Source organism: Aquila chrysaetos, chromosome 17, assembly GCF_900496995.4.
Source record: "Aquila chrysaetos chrysaetos chromosome 17, bAquChr1.4, whole genome shotgun sequence".
NCBI classification, from domain to species: Eukaryota; Metazoa; Chordata; class Aves; order Accipitriformes; family Accipitridae; genus Aquila; species Aquila chrysaetos.
The window spans coordinates 18,343,913-18,363,076 of NC_044020.1; the positions used below are offsets into that span (position 1 = coordinate 18,343,913).

Genomic DNA, 19,164 nt, shown 5'->3' on the forward strand with positions numbered 1-19,164 from the left:
TTTAAAAAAAAATAAATTAATGTTTCGTTTAAGGTTTTCCTTCTGCCAATATGCTTGTATAAAGACCTGTGGATTTCTGTGTATGCAATGTTCCAGAGTTATGGTATCTCTAACTTGAGCTGGGTGGATAATTGATTTTTTGGTTCACCTCTTGAACTGGAGAACCACAATAGCGACAAAAAATTCAGTTAAGCACAAAAATTCAGATAGGAGTTTGTGATTTGAGTTGTTTCTCCTCACCCAAATGAAAACCAGAGCTTTTTTGTTTAGTTCAACCCAAATTGTCCTCTTTTACCTGGACTGGTTTGTTTTGGGCACCCCTTAAAGGGAGCAAAGCAAGAGAAATGCAGATTCACTGAACTGCTGGGGGAGTCAAAAGTCAAAAGTTTCAGGACAAGATAAAACTTTGTACCTTAAAAACTGGACAGTTGCATATTACGTACATTTTCTTCTTTCTTGGTCAGTGGTTATTTATCCCAATTCCTCAGTTTTACCACTTTCTGATATGATAGCAGCCTTTGTGATATGACCTGGCAATTTCTAAAAAGCAAGCCTTTAATATGAAATGATTTGTAGAAAGGTTTCAGAGATTCCCTCAAACCATTTGTGTAACTTGCTTTTTCTCCCTCTTGCGATTGCAGTTGAACTTACTATAAGAACATAATTTTATTGATAAGTCTATACAATGGACTGTTAATAATCTAGTAACAACAATACAATAATACAGTAGTACAAAACAATATTAATACAATAGTAACAGTAACTTTTTTCTCCTTTTTGGACCCAACTCTGTTCCTTGCTGCCCCCCCCGCCCCCCAAGCGGGGAGAGGGAGCTCAGTAGTTGCAGAAAACATAAAATGAAGGAAACCAGGAAGAAGGGGTAGGCACCTAAGCGCAAAATGTCTTGAGGTAAGAGTAAATGTAAACTCGGGTAAGGGAAAAGAAGGGTTCATGTCAGAAGCATGCAGGGGAATGATTTCTACTTACTTCCTTCCTTCCATTTCCTCTCCCCTTCTCAGCTCTTGCTCTTGCTCAGTTATCTTTGTTTTCTCCCCTGAACATTTTTTTGCCTTCCCCCCCCCCCCCTTTTGTTATGGTTCTTTGTACTTCTTCCTAGTCTAGCCAATGTCCTCTTCCATAATTCCTGATGTTGATGGTGATTGCTCTGGTTTATAATCATATTAGCTGAGAGGCAGCAACCAAGGAGTCCCATTGTGCCAGGCATATTACCAGCTTGGAGGGGTATGTGATCATTGCCCTGAAAAAGCTCAAACAGGAAATGATATAGGAAGGGGTAGATGTATGTGAACAGATGAGGGAAGGACATGGAAGAAGAAGGGCAGTTGGTGGAGTGGAGCTGAGTTGAAATGTGTGGTTAGAGAGCTGAGTGGAGCTAACATGCAGTCAAAATACAGTAGTCCTGTTCTGCCAAAACTGTTGAAATTTTTTTTTGAATAAAAGGTGGTCTTAATTTTCCTCCAGCTGGGGCTTCTGAGTGGCTTCTCTCTGCAAACTTCTCCTGAGGCCAAGTGTGAGGAAATAGGGGAAGCAAAGCAAGAAGTGACAGAGAAGGAACAGCAGTTATGGATGGGCAATGGTGCATCAAGGGGGATATGAAAGACCAAGAAAAAGGGCCCTACAAATGTGAATACAGCAATGAAATGTGTTTTAACCAAATAGTAGATGTAAAAATCATACTTTTGGGAGAAACAGCTAAAGTATACATGTTTCAGCAGCATAAGGACTGTTGTCGACTGTGAGGCACGTGGCATCTTTGTTTCTCATCCTTTTGCTGGAGTTGGCTAACTGTGTCAACTTGGGCAAGCTACTAAGCCTGCCTGCATCTCAGTTTCCTTATTTGAGGCCAAATTCTCCTACTAAGTAGCCTCCTACTCCACACAGAGATTTGCTGATTTGAATGGAGCCCCTGTGGAGTGAGATACTTTTCAATACAAATAAAGTTTTGGAATCGGCCCTAATTATATTTATTACCTGCAGAGGAGTAATGTGAGACTTAACATGGTTTGAGACCCTCAGATGAAAGAGAAAGTATTTGGAATTGTTCTTTTTAATCATCTGCTGCCTTTTCAATGTCTACTTCATAGCTGTCCTAAAAGGGCTAGCTACTAAATAACAAATGAAAAATCCTTGTACATATTAACTAGGTTTGTCAGACTCCTATGAATGGACCTCTGTGGAAAATATTATTTGCTAGGGGCTACTGAAGGAAGTCAGTTTACCCTGCCCCACAGTGAGGAGCCATTAGATCTACCTCATGCCAGAAGTTGACAGATTGTATGCGACTCCGCTCCGAGCGCTGTGGTGGTGTAAGGCAGACTGGAGGCAGCCTTCGCAGATCCTCTTTTATGAACTGCGGTGCAGGCGCTTTTGCAAACTTGGCTTCGGCGTTTTGTTTCGCGAATGGTCTGATGGACTTTGGGGATGATGTGCCTAAGTTGCAAGTGGGTTTGCTACTCGTGGTTAAAATGATCATCCCAGGCTTCTAGCTGGTGATGCCTTTATGCCAACACGGGACTGACTGGCCCCTGTGTGTGAGCCTGCTGCTTTATAACATAGGCATTGAGAGGGAAAAGGAGCGAATTAAACAGTGTAGCTGTTGGATATTAATAAAAATAATAAGCTTTTCTATTTGGAATTTTTTTAAGCCAGTGGGCATGAAAATGTTGAACATTTTATGGCCGCTCTGTGCGAATATGTGTATATATTTCAAAAAGTAAACTTGCTTTCCCCGTGTCACTGGGAGGTAGGGATAAGAGGGGAAGAGAGGGGGCAGTGGACCTAATCAAACTGTTGTGGGGTCAAAACCTCGTGGTTTTTAAAGGCCCTTAATGTTGTCCAGCTGCAAATTAAAGGAGAAAAAAAAAAAAGAAGAGAGAAAGGAATTAGGGCTGGGGAGCTGGAAAGAATGGAGTATAGATACGTGGTGGTGGGTGGGTGGGTGTGCATGTGTGTGCTAAAGAACGGGGAGACCGGGGTTTTTTCTCTTTTTTTTTTTTTCTCGCCCCCCCCCCCCCCCCCCCCGCGAGCCCAGTGCCAGGCTGGACACGGGCCGTGCAGACTATCGAGGCATTGTGCGCTCCGCTTCCAGAGTAGCCCCCGGCTAATCCCCGGGGCTTGGACGGGAATTTCCCCGCGGCGTTCTGCCGGGCGGTGCAGCCCTCCCCGCCGGAGCGGAGCGGAGCGGGCGGCGGGTGTCCGCGGGCGGCGGGGCTGGCCCGCGGCGGCTGCCCGGCCCGCGCGGGTGCTGCCCGCGCCTCCGTCCCCGCGTGTCAAAGGTCCATTACCTGATTGCCTTCCTCGCCTGCCTGCCAGATTTTTATCTAGATAATTGGAAGTGCCGCGGAGGCTGCGCTCCGCCGGCCAGCCGGGGGGCTCTGCGGCCGCGCTTCGTCCACCTTCTTACCAGGGGCTGTCTGGGCGGGGGGGATGAGAGCGATCCACAGCGGAGGGACTCCTCTTGCTCGCCCGGGGGAGGGGGGTGTGTTTTAAAAAGAAAACAAGAAAAGCCCTAGCAGACGAACGGAAAGTTTATTTTGGTGGTTGTTTGCGCGTGTGTGTGTGCGTGCGTGCGTGTGTGTGCGCGCCCGCTGTTTTGGCATGTGGCTACCTTTTCCCTTGCACACAACAGGGCTGTTTGATGGAGTTTGGAGCTGAGGAAACTTTGGGTTTGTTGCCAGGACGGTTCGCAGCACTTTGTGGAAAGCAAGAGCTAACAGTGAGACCGACAGAGTGAGTGACAAGTTGTTTACAGGTTTCCTTGAAGGGGCCTCTGCTATATTTCAATCTGTCAAAGTTGCTTTTCTTCCCGCAGAACAATGCCTGATTGTTGTGCGGGGTGGTTTTTTTTTTTTTTTTTTTTTCCTTCTTCCCCTCCCCAAAGAGAGAGAAAGGGAGAGAGAAAGCGAGAGAGCGGAGAGGGAGGGGGGGGGAGAAAAAGGAATGAAAATTCTTCGGAGCACAAATGCCTTTGGTAACATTTTTATGTGTCTAATCTTTTCTCCCCTATTTCAACTCCGAGAGAGTTGATAACTGTTTCAATTTAATCAGTCTGCTCTTGTTTTATCTTCTTTCTCCACTGATCTTCCTCAGCGCAGGGGATTTGCTCCTGGTTTGCCGGTTTAGGTGGATTGTCGGGCGCTCTCCCCCCCCCCCCCCCCCCCCCCCCGGTTTTTAGGACATCGAACGAGTTGCCTTTTCCCGTTTCGCGGCGGCGGGCGAGCAGAATTAAAAGGAAAGGACAGGCACCCTGAGGTTGCCCAGCGCCTCGCAGCCGCGGCGCGCCGCGCCGCTGTGGGGGGAGCTGTGCGAGCAGCCTGCTGCGAGGCGCGCTGCCCCTTTAAGAGACTGGTCAAGGAGTCCTAGCTCAGAGCGAGCGAGCGAGCCGGGAGGGAGGGAGAGGGAGGGAGGGAGGGAGGGAGAGAGAGAGAAAATCAATCGGTTTAGAAGGTTTGGACTCACTTGACAGGTTCAGTTGGAGGCGACCATAGGTGGCTGCTGTGACAAAGGGAAATTGTGCTTTTCCAGCATGCTAACTGACCCTGATTTACCTCAGGAGTTTGAAAGGTGAGTCGAGTTTTTGGGGCGGGGGGCCGCTGCCTTTTGCTTGGGGGGGGGGGGGGGGGTGTCTTCCCCCCTCCCTTTTTTTTTGTTCTGTTTTGTGGTTTGTTTGTTGTCGTATCGTTCTTTTTTTAATTTATATGACCACGCGTGTTTGCGCGCGTGTGCGCGGATGGGCTGCCCGCCGTGCAGCTCGCACAGACACACGGGGACGGGCGCGCAACTCCGGCGCTTGGCGGCAGGCCGGGGAGATGCTCCCCCCCGGTCCCCCCCCCCCGCCCCGAGCGTTACCTTGGCTATTCAAACGGCGTGTCAGTTAGCCGGGCGGCGGTGGGGGCGGGGCGGGGGAGCCCCGCGCCCGCGGCGGGCGCCGCCGAGCCCCCCGGCCGGCCGCCCCCGAGCCCCCCCCCCCCCCCCCCCCGGCCGGCCCGGCGGTGCGCCCGCGGCGCGCCGCTTTGTTCCGCCGGCTCGGCGGCCGCCGTGCCCTCCGCCAGCCCATCTCCCCTGGCCGGACCGGCCGGCCGAGGCGCAGGGAGCGAGGAGCCTCCCCGGGCAGCACGTCCCCGCCCCTGCCCGGGGACTCCCCGGGCGACGGAGGATGCCCGGTGGCGGGCGAGGCGGGGGGTTCGACTTCCAGCCTCGCCCTCCCGTCAAACTTGGGACGGCGCTCCGCTCGCCGAGCACATGACCTTTTGTTGATCTAGCGGCAGCGATTATTTTTAGGCGAGTTAACATCCCGGCCCTCCGTCAGGAGAACATCCTTCAGCCTGAGGAGGGGGGAAGGAAAAAAAAAAAAAAGAGAAGGAAAGAAAAAAAAGTGAAACTCTCGCCTCCAAGTTTTGGCCTGTCGCCTCTCTCGCGGAGTGTCAGGAGCCGGGTTTGGGTATGACGAGTGGGGTTTGGGTATGACGTAGACGCACCCGTCTCCCCCTGCCCGGAGCGGGAGCCTTCCCTGCCTGGAATTAAGTTTTTGCTGTCACTGGCGACAGCTTGTGACCTCCAAGAGTTTAGTCCTTATTTCATATGATCTGGCGCTCCTGAGAGGTTTTGAAGCGTTTTCTCAGGCGCTCGTACGCACATCCATCGATGATCCGGCATCCCTTCCCTCTGGCTTCATTTTTAAAGGTTATTAATAGTCCCTTGTGTGGCTGCAGTAAACAATCCAAACTTTCATCTCTAAGCGGTAAATAAAAGAACGCCAGGACGCGCATTACTTAGGTTTTTCTCGTCTTCGTGAAAGCTACCTCCTGTATAAACATTTGGTTGTATCTGACTATGCAATACAAGCTAGGTGCTAGACCAGCTGGTTAAAAATATGCTAAGTCAAGCTGTTCATCGTTCAAACCTACTGAATTTGATAGTAAAGGCATAGAAAAGAAGGCAAGATAAAAACATTTTAAGTGGGCTGAGGAACACACATGCAGAGAAAGGACAGGAAAGAACGCTTGAATTAAAAGATAGGAGAAAAATAAAATTGGGAAACGCAGAAAAGAACTATTTTAACGCTTTCAATCCTCATTCTGCGACTAGAACACTTCCTTATTAGAAAGTGGAATTGGCATGGTTGCAGTGCTCCAAGGTCGTCTTTAATACAATTTTCCAGACTTGCTTGGAATACTTGGCGTTTTTCTTTGGTTTGTTATCATTACAATAATAGAACAAAATTAGTTTTGTTCACGTGCATTGTATTAACTTAGTTCAACTACCTGAGGAAACTGTTACTGTTTCTGGTGTTGAATCTGATCTAGCATCATGATCATTTGTCTTGTTCATACAATTAATAAATTAAGTATTTCATATGCTTCACTAAGATTATATATATACATTTATAAGCAAGCGATTTCTGTTATTCTTTGAACTTTGTGATGAACAGATTACTTGTAAACTGTGAAGCAGAATGAAGTCCTTTCATTTTCCTGTTGGGGGACTTTTTTTTTTTTTAATCTGAAGTCTCTCTGCATTGTCAATATATATTTGTATAAATTTTATATATAAACAAATAATTTGGGACAAAACATCTTCCTTAGAAATAGAATGACCTTCTCTACTCTCTTTCCCCCGCCCCCCCCCAGGCATACGTTTCATTTTCAGAGATCCCAGCTTTCCTCTTGTAAACATTCTAGTTAAATAATCAATACGCTGCTCTCCTTTTGCTATGCAGATAATAGCAAGCAGTAGAAATGGGAAGCAATAAATGAACCTCAGGACGTATAATTTTTTTTTCAACAATTTTCCCTCTGCAGTTGAAATTGGTAATACAAACCAATACCTCTGTTAATCATTACCATTTGTTTACATTGTGTGTGTTTGACTATAGTTGCACACACATACGCAGAGTAGATACTGTCCATGTAATATATGTGTGTTTATCAGAAAACAGCCATGAGGACACACTTCCTCTTACATGGAGATGCACAGATCCTCAGACACACACACACTCGTAGAGTTCACGTGTGTGTATGTATGCATGATGCACAGGTGATTGTTTTTTAGACATTTATGGCAGGTTATTTGCTCAGATTTTCACAGTAAACACAGTTCTTGGAGCATGTTTCTGCAGTCGCTGGGGTCCAGCATGTCGTATCTGCATGACCGACTTCAGTTTTGTTATTACTATACATCTCCTACTATTCCCTTTTAAACTTGAATAGCAAATTACAAGGAGGTAAAGATTTACCAGGTGAAGTTGTTTGCAGTTCAGATCTCAGAGCGTCTGTATATATCTCAGGAGGTTATTCTTCTTTCCCTGTCGTCTTTCCCGTGATGTTTCAGTGTATCCCGGTAAACTGCAAACAGTTCAGAAACTTTCAGTCACCCTAACTGAAGGGATCTGAATCAAGGGGATGTCTCTTCTGCGTCTGTGGCTATTATCAGGGGGCATTCACGATACACACTTGGAATGAAAATGATCCTCAGTGTCAGATGAATAAGCATTCATTAATTCATTCAGCATCACTAGTAAATTGCAGTAGGTTTTGTGAATTAGCATGTATAATTAATTACCATACCAAAAATGTGAGGGTTTTCGTCCTTTCCTGAGAAGTTACTTGCACGTCTTTATTTCTGTTTGTGGCGGTTCAGCTGCTTGATTGAGAGGAACATCAGAATGCGTACGCTGAGGGGGATGATGTTTGCAGAAACGTTGTAGGAAGAAATTATAACTGGAATCTGCTCTGTTTGTTACACAGGGAAAGGATGACTTCTGAGTTGTACTTTGTGATGTACCTGTGGCACTCTGAATTGGCTTTAAAGGTCTCACAAAGAATAACTCTTTTGTTGTTGTCTTTTTGTGTTTTGTTTTTGTGTGTGTTTTTTTTTTTTTTTTTTAAAAAGATGGGTCATTATACTTAAATATAACAAGTATGGCCACAATAGAAAGAAAGTTTACTTCATTGAGGAAAAGGTAGAGACAGTGTGGCCAGAACCATCGTAGACAGCTGTGAAATTTACAGAATGATAAAATCTCAGAAATGCCCAACATAAAGTTTTAATGTCTTAATAAAATCTGATAAATGAAAAATAGATAAAGTGACTGCTTAACAATGTCCCTAGTGTATGGAATGTTCTTAAACCCAAATTAATTACTGCATATTTACATTTCTCTGTAGACTGAGAGAGAGGGTATGCTAGGCATCCGGAGAGAGTGACATCCTTTCTCTTTTTCATTCTTTTCTTCTTTCTTTTTCTTTTTTTTTTTTTGTAAATTTTTTTTTTTTTTTTTTAATTTTTAACATGCCAGTTCAAGGTAAAGAGGTATGCAGTGTTTGTGGAAGAAAGAAGGATGGGTTAGTGCTTCCACAGGGAAAAAAGGAAGAACTAGAAAAGACAAAAGGCGTGGATGGGAGCAGTGGGGATGGGGATGGTAGAACAAGGTCAACGTTTACAGTCACCAGTTCTGTGCACTCGAAACGTTCTCTGTGCTAGTGGATAGCTTGTAGAGAGGAAGGGCTCAAGGATGTAAAGCAAGCCTCTGCTGGGAGGAAAAAAATATACTTAGCTGCTGCACTGCTGCACTGCACGAGTCATTTCGGACTCCCACTGAATTTATTTTGGGGTTGTACCAACACTGTCAAATGGAGAAATCATTTTCCTAAAAGGAAACTTTGCGTATTCCTAAGTGCTTTTCTTAGCTAAAGTTACCCTAAAAGCGTTCTTCTGCTGCTGTGTTTGCTGAGAATTTTGGAGAAAGAATGATACCTTTCTATTAACCGGCTTGCTCAGAATGACGTCCCACTCCTAAAATCTACCTGTAGAAGTAAGAGTGATTATTCCTTCATTTAAAAAAAAACCAACAATGACATTTCTTTAATATCGGGCTGAATAGCTTTTACCTTCCACTGAGATGTTTGGAGAAAAGGACTTTATTGCTTACGTTTGTGGGTCTAGGGGTCCGGGATCTGAAGAATAAATACAGTGCTAGTTAAAAGTTTCAGATACTGTTTTTTTGCAGTGACGAAAATTAACACGATTTTATTTCTCTGAGAGAAGGCTGAAGGAATTAATGCGTTTGCAGACTACTCATTAATGTCCTGTGTGCGCTGATTTCATTGTTGTGCTTATGCTTAGAGAGGAAGAAGTTGACTGTTACAGATTATGGATTTTAATGAACATCTCAATAATTTACCAGTTGCTGAAATTGTGAACTAGACTTGGAAGCCCAAATGAGAGAGCTGATGAGTGACACACCAGCCCGCACAATTTGACTGTTGTATTCGTTGCATTTGAATCAAATCGGGAGTTTTGGCATTACTAATTCTGGGTGGCTGGCTCATCATATGCATTCAAGGAGTTAATTAAAACACACACAAACACATACACACGCTCTCCCACCAAGCATCTTGCGATGTTTATGTGCATAGTGTGTTTGATTGGTACCTTTAGATAGGAGAGGAATTGTTTTTCCTTCTCTTGCTGTCCAGAGATCTTAAATACATAACTCGTTTACAAAATATTTACTACTTCTCAGGGAGCTTTTAATGAGCATTTATGGCTTTATCATTTAGGAGGTATATAGTATCTGGTTTAGTTACTTAAATGTGAAGCTTCCCTGATAAGATAGGGATACGTGTCTGTGTAATGGGATATATCTGTAGCTGTATAAAATACACTTTTACATATTTATACAGGAAAAAGACTATCTCCTCCCAAGGTTAGATTTATAGTTTCTTCTCATGCTTTTCATACTATACTTAAAAAAAAAAAAATCTCTTAATGTTGAATAAGGTACCTGCATGTTTGTGTGTCAGATACCTCTGCCTTCACAACTCTTGCAGAAGTCAGTCTGACATCCTCTTGGCGCTTTTTTTTTTTTTTTTTTTTTTTTTTTTTTATTAATTTCTTGCTCAGGCCTGGTTATAGCATAACTAAGTCGTAAGTCATGTTGTGCCTATACACACTGGAAACATTCAATGCCTGTGAATTCTGCTACTGTAGTCAAGAGAAAAGAAGCGCTCACAGCAATTAATCAATAGCTGTAGTACGTCTCTGCTGATGGCAAGGAGTTCGTTTAACAAGTAGCATCCTTAGAAGCGAAGCGCTTTTCCCTTTTAAAGTATCTGTGGGTTTTTATCTAACTTGGAAAATGTGTGACGTCTCCTGTGCTTCCTATGAAAGGTAAAATTATGTTGTATTTGAGTATGTTAAAAACTATGTTGCAAATTAAGCAAATCCTTGTCACGTTACTGTATTACGTAAACCAGAACTTACTTCTCGAACTTTTGAGTTTTTCTCTTGGGCTTTCGGCTTTGGACAGCGGGCAAGCAATCGCGCGTGCTGTACCTGACGGGGATTTACGGCGTTTGTACCTTGTGCGTCCCCTCCCGCAGACCCCCTGGCGAAACCCCGCCGCCGTCAGCGGCCATAAAGTTTTCACCCGCGCCTTTGCTGAGGGTTATGATGCTAGCCTGCGGTCTGCCACGCGTCCCACCTCTCCCACACCCTACCGAGGGGCCGACTTGGTCCAAGTGGCTTGCGCCTCGCCTGGGGCCGGGGCCGGGCTCTGCCTGCGCCAGGGGGGCAGCGGGGAGCCCCGCGCACGCCGCAGCCTCCGCTCGAGAGACGCTGCTTGTCACCTCCGCGCCGAGCCCAGCCTTTGCCAGCCTGAGAAGCCAGGAGTCTCTAGAAGTTGTTCCTGAGCCCACATGTCCTTGTGACAGTGTGAAGTTCTGCGCGCGGTAGTTGTTGGGAGAGAGCAAATTTAGACAAGATTTTGGAAGAATTTTGGTGAGCGCTGCTTGCAGGGGCCATGGTACTTGAAAAGACTGTAAGGAGTGAATGGAAATTGTGAGATGTGCAGTGGTAATTCAGAGAAGCTGTCTGTCTTTTTTTAGGATAGGTGCAAAATGTATTTATTTTTTAAACAGAAGAAAGAGGAGAGAAAGACAGGAGTTGAATTCTGGTTGTTAGAATCATCAGACGTTAGTATGAAGTTTAGGAGTGTTAGAGGTGCTGCCCGTGGTATTGGGGGGGGGGGGGTGTGTTTGTTTGTTTTGAAAGAAACTTGCAAATATTTTCCTACCCCTTATTTTTGATCTGGAATGGCATTTCTCTTCAACTTGTCCTTTGTCGCCTTGCTTAAGAAAAAAAATAATTCAACATGATGATACTATTTTTGACTTTCAGAACTCTGAGAGTTGAAATGAAAATGAGGGAAAGCTTGGGGCTTGCTTTCAAAGTTTGAAATGGCTTCGACCTTGCTTCCCTTAAAAGTATTGTGGGATTAATCAGGTAACATTTCTCAATTCTCAAATCATAATTGTATTTGCTATTTTTTAAATTTATGTTTGGTATTCCAGATTCCCTCTTTACACTTCTTTTTTGAAAGATCAAATATGGAAAATCCTATCAGCAACTGCTCTTTGAGATCTATAATAATTTTATTTTATTTTGTTTTACTATGTACTTCTGCTTTTGTGTTTTCTTAAGTTCATGTAGACTGTCTTCATTGCGTTTTGCTTTTTTCCTAGGATGTGGGTGTCTGCGTGCTATTTGATCTAAATATATCATAAAATGTTACCTTAGTGCTAATTTTTCTGTGTGGTTGTATTATAGTCTTATTACTACATATTTGTTTTTGTCTGACTAATCTTAATATAATTCTGTTACTTTTGGGGGCAAAAATAAAAGCAGAGTGAATAGAAATTTAATTTTCTTGTCTGAATAATCAGAGTTCTTTTTAGTGGTGAGGAACTCTGCGTGTGGGGGGGTGTGTACTATTCTTGCATGGTTAAGACCATTGTCTACATCTAATGTTCTTCATGAACTTTTGTAGCTCTAGCGAAAAAAGACCTAAGAATGTCATGTGTGTAAAGAGAAACCCATACAGTTTGTCATCCTCTTGGTTTCTTTGTGGCTGAGCTTGATTTTTTTAAGAATGTGGGAGTGAAAAAATGCCCCATGTTTCATTCATTCCTCTTGCAGGTTGGGCATGGGCAAAGATAATGTATCTGACAGTGAGCTGGAGCTACTTGCCATTGCCAACTCAATAGATAGCATAAGACCAAGAGCAGGGAAAATGTTAGTGGTTCCAAACATTTTTTAATTTTGTTGATCTTTTTTTACCATAGTTAACGTGAAAAGATTTCGCCAAGTTTTTTTTGCCAATTAAAACAGTGAGCCTAAAAAAATCTCAAGAGTGTGTGTACCCATACATACAAACATATTCATGTTTGCTCGCTGTAGTTTGGTATGTTCGTTTACAGGGTTGCATTAAGTTGCATTATCTTCAGTTTGATGGGAATCCTAAAAAAGACTGTGCTTTAATAGAGTGTGATGCAGCTAAAATTCATCACAGTCTGAAAGACCAAAGTGCATCTCTGCATACAATTTTTATAATTTTGAGGTATTCCTTGTTTCAAGAGAGAGAATGTTTAACAAAAGGTGTGAAGCGTATGGTGTCCTCTCACCTCTGGGGTGGCCTGCCTCAAGTTAGGGTTAAGGCATTTCAGCAGAGCTTTGTGCCGGGAGGGAGCATTGACTTGCTGTACTTCTGCCCATGCTGTATTCGACTGTAGAGGTCTTCTGTTTTCACAGAAATTCCCTTAGCAGCCTCATTACATTCACTTTGTAAAACAAGACTGAAAACATTTTCTCCAAAGGTTTAGTCAAATTTCTATTCATAGGGTTTTCTCCCTAAATTTCAATGCTGTGGCCTCACTGGGGCAGAGGCTTTTTTGGATAGAAATGAGATGTGTGGGAAGGTGATGGTTGGTAAGGGCGAAGGGAAGGATGTTCTTACCCGTTTGGCATGTCTATTAACAAACTGGGTCATTTTGTTGTGTTGTATTTACATGACTTGTTCCTGTGCTGGTGTGAAATGTGAATCACCAAAACATGATGATTATTTAAAAAAAAAAAAAATAGGCTAAATGAAACAAAACTGAAATAGAACTGAAAGGCTAAATGAAATCAAATGAAAACAGAACATGCAGCGTTATTCTCTTGGTACAGTTTCCTTCTGCAGTTGCTGAGTAAAGCCAAATAGGTTTCTTTTCCATGTCTGTTAAAAATATCCAGGCTTTTGAGTTTGAAAATCCAGAGGCATAGAAAATACATCTTTATCTTCAGGTTCAGCCTTTGGTTTGTCTTTTGCTCATGGGTTTTGGAGATTTAAGTAGATGTTTATGGTCAGTGTGTTGTAAAGAAGGCTATTGATTCTCATCTTTGTTGAAACCGTGTGAACATCAAGTTGATTCTGGTTTTGCAACAGACTAGAATTTGGCAGAATTTCTCAGTGGAAGGCTCTCATCCCTTGCTTATGTTTTTTAAGTTCTGCTCACTTTTGCTGTTCTTGCCTAAACTCTGAAATTAATTGTGTGACTCAGGAAACCATGTTAGGCTATAGAGTTTGCATGCAATACCATGCAAACTAGGGGAAAAATACTGTGCCACTCTCAAGTATGCCGTGCATCTCTTTTATAGATAATCTGCATGTGTATTGCTGTCATTGATTTAGTGTGTTTTTGTAGAGTGCAAGCATCCTGAATCAGGACCCCATTATGCTCGTCACTGTACAAACACAAAAAAGAAGGTTTCTTTCCATTCCACAGAGCAGCCTTTGTGCTTAGAGCTGAGAGTAATATCAATGTGTCTTTGTATGGGGAAAATTCAGAAATGGAGAGTAGGTAAGAGATCCCTAGCATGGTTCATGAATGAGATTTCAGTCCTGAAGCCATGCTTTAGAATTTATAAATTGAGCAATATATGTGCATGTGTATTCTCCCTCTGCATATTTTCTACACATATGTATGTAGAAGTTGCTTTAGAAGTACTGATAATATTAATAATAGATTCATACTTCCTGTAAAGTCCTTTGATTAGGAATTCAGAGCATTTGGAAAACATTAATACACAAATCATGAAGATTTCTGTGCTCTTTAGATTGAGAAGCAAGATTAGTCTCAACCTATAGATGAGAAAACTGAGGGATGGTGTCACAAAATCATTTGCATGGGTGGGTATAAAAAGTAGAGATACCAGCTGCTAGTCCTATTTTTTTAACCTCAAGACCCTCCTTTTCCTTCTTGAGATCCTAAGAACTGCAAATCACAGACTTAGTGTCTGTCCAATTATAATTTCCAAAGGTCTCATTCTAGCAAGGTGAATTATAATATTCAGATTACTTAAATGTGTGCAATAGGGACTTTGGAGTATAATCAATAATATAAAGTAAAGAAATATTTCCAGCCCCAGCCGCATCGGTTAGGGCTGGGAGGGAATACTTTCTGTAGCCCCTCCAGTTATCTGAGCAGGCTTCTAAACTCACTCCCTGCCTGGAGGCAAGTTCGGAGAACTGCAGTTAGGTAGCAGCACCCGCAGTGTTGAAGCAGTAAATTGAGAGACAGTGTGTGCTACTAACGGTCAGGTAAAGGTTTCATCCTGGAGAACAATTAACATTTTCAGCCATATGTACAAGAGCTGTCATATGTTTTATAAACTGAAGACCAGGCGCTAGGGCAGTCCAGGAAAAAATTCTTCACATGGAGAGTATTAATGTGAGGAACAGACTCTCCTGAAAGCAGCAATGTAGGCAGCCACGGTGAGCAAACCAACTAGCTTAAAAGTAAAAACGATGCTGCGGAACACAAAATGCATTGTGATTCTTACCCGTCTTTTAAATGTGTGACAGAGATCCAAAATGAAGGAAATTATACAAGCTTATTAACCGGGAGGAATTATTTTCTTACTCACGTTAAAAGTTCTTCTAATCTGTTTTAGTATTTTTTTCTCATTCCCAACTGTATGCTCAGTAAGAGTAGAGCTGAATCACTGGGGTCTGCAGGTAGATTTAGATCTAGTCTCTGTGTTGCATCTCTTACTGCACACTGTTGAGAAAATGGGTATAAACTAAGGAGTCCTGCGTGGATTTGATCTCTGTAGCCTGTGAATATTATGACTGAGCTATTAAGTTATTTGATAAGCTTTTTAAGAGGGAGACTACTTTCAAGATAATGGATTATAATCAGGCATGTTCCATAGTATTTCGGTAGTAGTTATTCAGCAGTGTTCACAAAGACCTATTTTGTGATAGGGCTAGTCAAGGCATCCTTTAAAATGTGGCCATTCATTCTGAGTGTTTGGACTTGGTGGGACTGAAGTTCAGTGTCAGGTCCTAAAAATGTAGGCCTAATTAATTAATGTTCTGCTCAACTCTATGGAAAAGGCTGACGTTTTTCACCCCAGTAAACCAGGATGGCATGAAGTGGTGACTCACGAGATCACTGAGCAAAAGCCTGACTTTCCTTAATCTGCAGCAGACTTCCATCAGTTGCAATTCCGCCAGAATTTCTAAAGCATCGGGAGAGATTTCTGCAGGCTTCTGCAAATCTGTAGATTTCAGAAGTTCTGTGTCGGTGTGCTTTAAAGACACGTTAACTGTCTGTTCCTCCTAAACAACATGTATCCCTGGCAGATTAGGATGATCAGAACGGCGGTGATGAAAATGTACCTGAATTCTGCCAGGGCTAACATCTGGGCCTTAGTGGACTTGGCACTGTACACAAAATCAATCTTTGTTTTGAAACTGTGTGTTTCCTAAGGTAGTAATTCCCAGTTGTGGCCACCAAGGTCTTAAGCAAGACTGCTGCACAAAAATGCATTCTTCCAAATACACATTTGTTTGATAACCTCAGTTGTCAAAAGTGTGACCTCTGTTAATTTGTCACCAGGCAAATTATTGTCACCAGTTCCCAGGTTCCATGAGAACCCCAGGCAGACAGCAGAGCCCCATGCTGGTTAGCATTTCTGGTTTTGCTGTTTGTGGTAATAAACAACTTACTTACAAATGAGTTGACTGCCACTGAGGTGACTTGCCATGGGTTGTCCGGTGTAACAGCAGCAGATTCATCAGTGGATTCTTGGAGGGCTCACTGCCCTTGTCTGGAGCTGGTTCCTCCAGAGCAGCATAGCCTGTCTTATATTTTCATATTAAATAAACTAAATGGTTATCAGATAAGAAAGACAGAGCCTTATTGTTAAAATGATTTATAGAATTTCCTTTTTAATGTTTATTAGAAAGACGGTAAGATGAATGAAGTTGTTGCTGTTATAGTTGGATAGAGTCTCACGTGAAAGCCTGTATTTTTAAAAGCAGCTATAAAAAATTGGAGCGTAATAGAAGTTAGAACATTATTTTCAAAAGAAGATAAATAAAATAGCTTTTTACATACATGTGCAGTCTATTGAAAGGCCATCCAAAGCACTGATACCAATTTAAGAAGATGATCTTTTGCCTTAATTATACATCTGGGAGATATTAGCTGAACATTTTGTGGAGAACTGTGAATACCTTAGTTGCCAGTTGTCTAAAATGCTGCTAATGATTGCTTCAGTGCCAGTGTTTTGATGGCTAGAACCTAGGCCTGAATATGAATACAAAGAACTCCATCTAAAAAACCGCGTGTGCGCACACACTTTTTATACAAAACAGATTTCAACCATCTGCTTGGCACTTAGCTTTGCAACTATAGGCTCTGATATGAAAGGGAGCACTGTCCAGGTTATGAATGGTATCACTTTTATTGGTACCTTAGAAAAATTGTAGTGTTTTTAGAAAGCTTGTGTATCCAATGGTTTCTTCAGTGGAATAATGAAAACAACTGCCTTAACCAAAATTTTGTGCCTTCTGTCGTTCCTCCAACGGTGGCATCTCCTTACCCTTGCAAAAGGGATTTTGTAGGGAAGAAAAGTTTCTGTTCTGCACCTCAGCATTTCCAAGTGTATCAGAGGAGTTTAGATGAGTGGCCCTTAGAACTGACACCCCAGATGGTTTATGACACAAAGCACTGTTTGCTTAGGAATACGTTGTATAGCAGAGTCTGTTGCCCAAGCACTGCAGAGCGTGTCAAATCAGCATGGAAGTTAATGGACCAAAAGCCCTTCTGAATTTAACACTTTCCCATTTGATCTGAATTTACAGCTTTAAATCAGGACTGCAGTTTTCCTTTAGTGGTGCAGTGGTGGAAAGTAAAGTTGATAGCATAAATTACAGGCGTATAATACAATCATTTTGACCCAATTCATCTGCTTAAAGGTTTAGAATGAATGAATCTGACTAAAATCTTTGGTAGAAGCCTATTCATGAAATATATAAAAAAATTTTGAAAGTTAGGAGAAGATTTGAGCATGTATTAATTTGATACTCTGACCAGTCCATGTTTTACTCTTAATAGGTTAAGCAGAAGAAAATGCACCTTACAAAAAAAATGAAAAATCTTTGGAGCTTTCACTCTTTGTTAGTAATTTAGGTACTATCTCTTTGCCTTTGCTAGATTTATCCTTAAAATATGCAGGACAAAAATATGCTGCTGCTTTGCTTTTCTTCTTTGAAAGGGTTTGATAGTATTTTCCCTTAGGTGCACATTTGGAAAAAGGTGACGAAAATGCAACCTCCTGCATGTAACAAAGCCTCTGTGTTTGGCCATCCATTTAGTGCCGTGTCACATTAGTACTGCATTGTTAACACCTTTGGACAGGGCTAAAGGTTCCTTGCTGCTGAGTCCAGAGAGTTGCTTATGTCAGATCATAATGTTGCTGGATGCTTTTCTCAAGAAATGTACTTTTCATTTAAAAGTAGGGCTGGATTGTTTGCTTCTGAGATGTCAGGAGGGTGAATAAAAGGACTAATTGTTACTTACGCCCTCATTTGATAAAGATTTCCTTTTCTCTCTGTTACGCGGTCTGGAGAAAGTACTGCTTTTAACTGTTGCGTTTTATTTGCCCGAGTCTGCCTTTTTGTGGAGAACATCCGAGACGATGAAAGAAAGATAAAGTTGGATCTCTATGGATAAAAATGATGATAATACCGGAAACTTAAAAGCTTCTGCATAGTTTTAGATGAATCATAATGTACAGACAGCAAAAATCCAACTTTTTTAAAAAATGCATGTGAAATAAGCCTTAACGGTATTAAGGCTGTAGCCCTAACAAGCTAATAGACTTACAGCCCTCTGTATTATTCTCGTCCTGTCTCTTCCTTCCTCAGCTTTTCTCCTTTCACCTTCTCCCCACAAGCAGTTGGGCATGCTTTGTACGTTTTTATGGGGAGCCCTGTTATTCTCACAGGTAGAGATTAAAACAATAAACCTATTAAGCTTAAGAAAATTCTGAGGCCTTTTAAGTGGTGATCCAGATGGAAAGCAAGCCAGTTCTCCAGCCACTGTGTCACTATGCCTTCCCTACTGAAGATACTTCACCATGTTATTAGTGAAGCAGTTCTTCACGTTGCATGCCATAAGATGGGTTTCTTCAGAAGTGGGAAATAGCAGCCTATCTGCTGTTCAGCGTTAACGATTGCACAAGAATAAGCTCCTGTATTCAGGGATGGGTGAGAAGAAGTTCTGTATGAAACACCATGAGTGGATTCATAATGAAACTTTTGCTATTCGGCCCCCGTGTTCTTGGAAATTTTAGAGGGGAGAGTCTCCTTGACCAATGTCAACAATTTGGTCATTTTCTTTGCTTCCCCTCCTCCTCTCTTTAGGTAATATAGTCATAGTTATTGTCAATTTATTTTCTGTAGATTCCTCCAATCCGCTGTGGTTGGAAGGGAGTTCCGGAGTGAGTGCATGGCAAGGTAAATTTGAGATGGCAGTTGGTGGTGTGGGAGGGAGGGTTGGGAGAAGGAGGCGGCAGAGGGTACAAGAGTGCAGCTACAGTTTTAAACAACCTTGCAATTGTCCCCCTTTTTATTGAAAAGGCAGCTTTCAAGCCAGGTCCCTGAACTGTTTAATTTGATTTACACTGTTAAAGCTAAGTTCCCTCATGCTGTTAATAAGGACTGAACGAATACCTTGCTCACTCCCTTTTTTTTTTCTTTTTTCTTTTTTTTTTTTTTCTTCTTTCTTTTCTTTCCACCACTAAAATTCTATTTGTGTCTCTTTCTGGTCTCTTTCTGTTGGCTTTAAACAAACTGCTGCATTGTGTCCCCTTAAGTTTAGACATCCGACTTAACGAAAAGCTTGAGATGGAGAGAGGATGATTTGTGGAGGAGGACGTGCTTGGTAGATCTGGTACGGCTCCTTCTTACGATTTTCAGCCGGTTCAATGTTACCATCAGGTTACAGTTGCATTTACATTAAAGCGGGGTAT

General features: G+C 42.5%; 1 protein-coding gene across 10 annotated transcripts in view; it reads left to right on the forward strand.

Annotated features, from left to right (window-relative positions):
• The window catches only part of SOX5 (SRY-box transcription factor 5), a 648,107-nt gene that overhangs the window by 347,639 nt on the left and 281,304 nt on the right, over window positions 1–19,164 (forward strand). For 8 of the 10 annotated variants that reach the window (XM_030040640.2, XM_030040642.1, XM_030040641.2 and 5 more), the window contains exon 1: window positions 4,456–4,584. The exons of the other annotated variants lie outside the window; for them this stretch is intronic. In XM_030040640.2, the coding sequence (XP_029896500.1) occupies window positions 4,547–4,584 (38 nt within the window). In that variant the 5' untranslated portion in view covers window positions 4,456–4,546. Of the gene's footprint in view, window positions 1–4,455; window positions 4,585–19,164 lie in introns of those variants that run through there. 10 annotated transcript variants of the gene reach the window in all.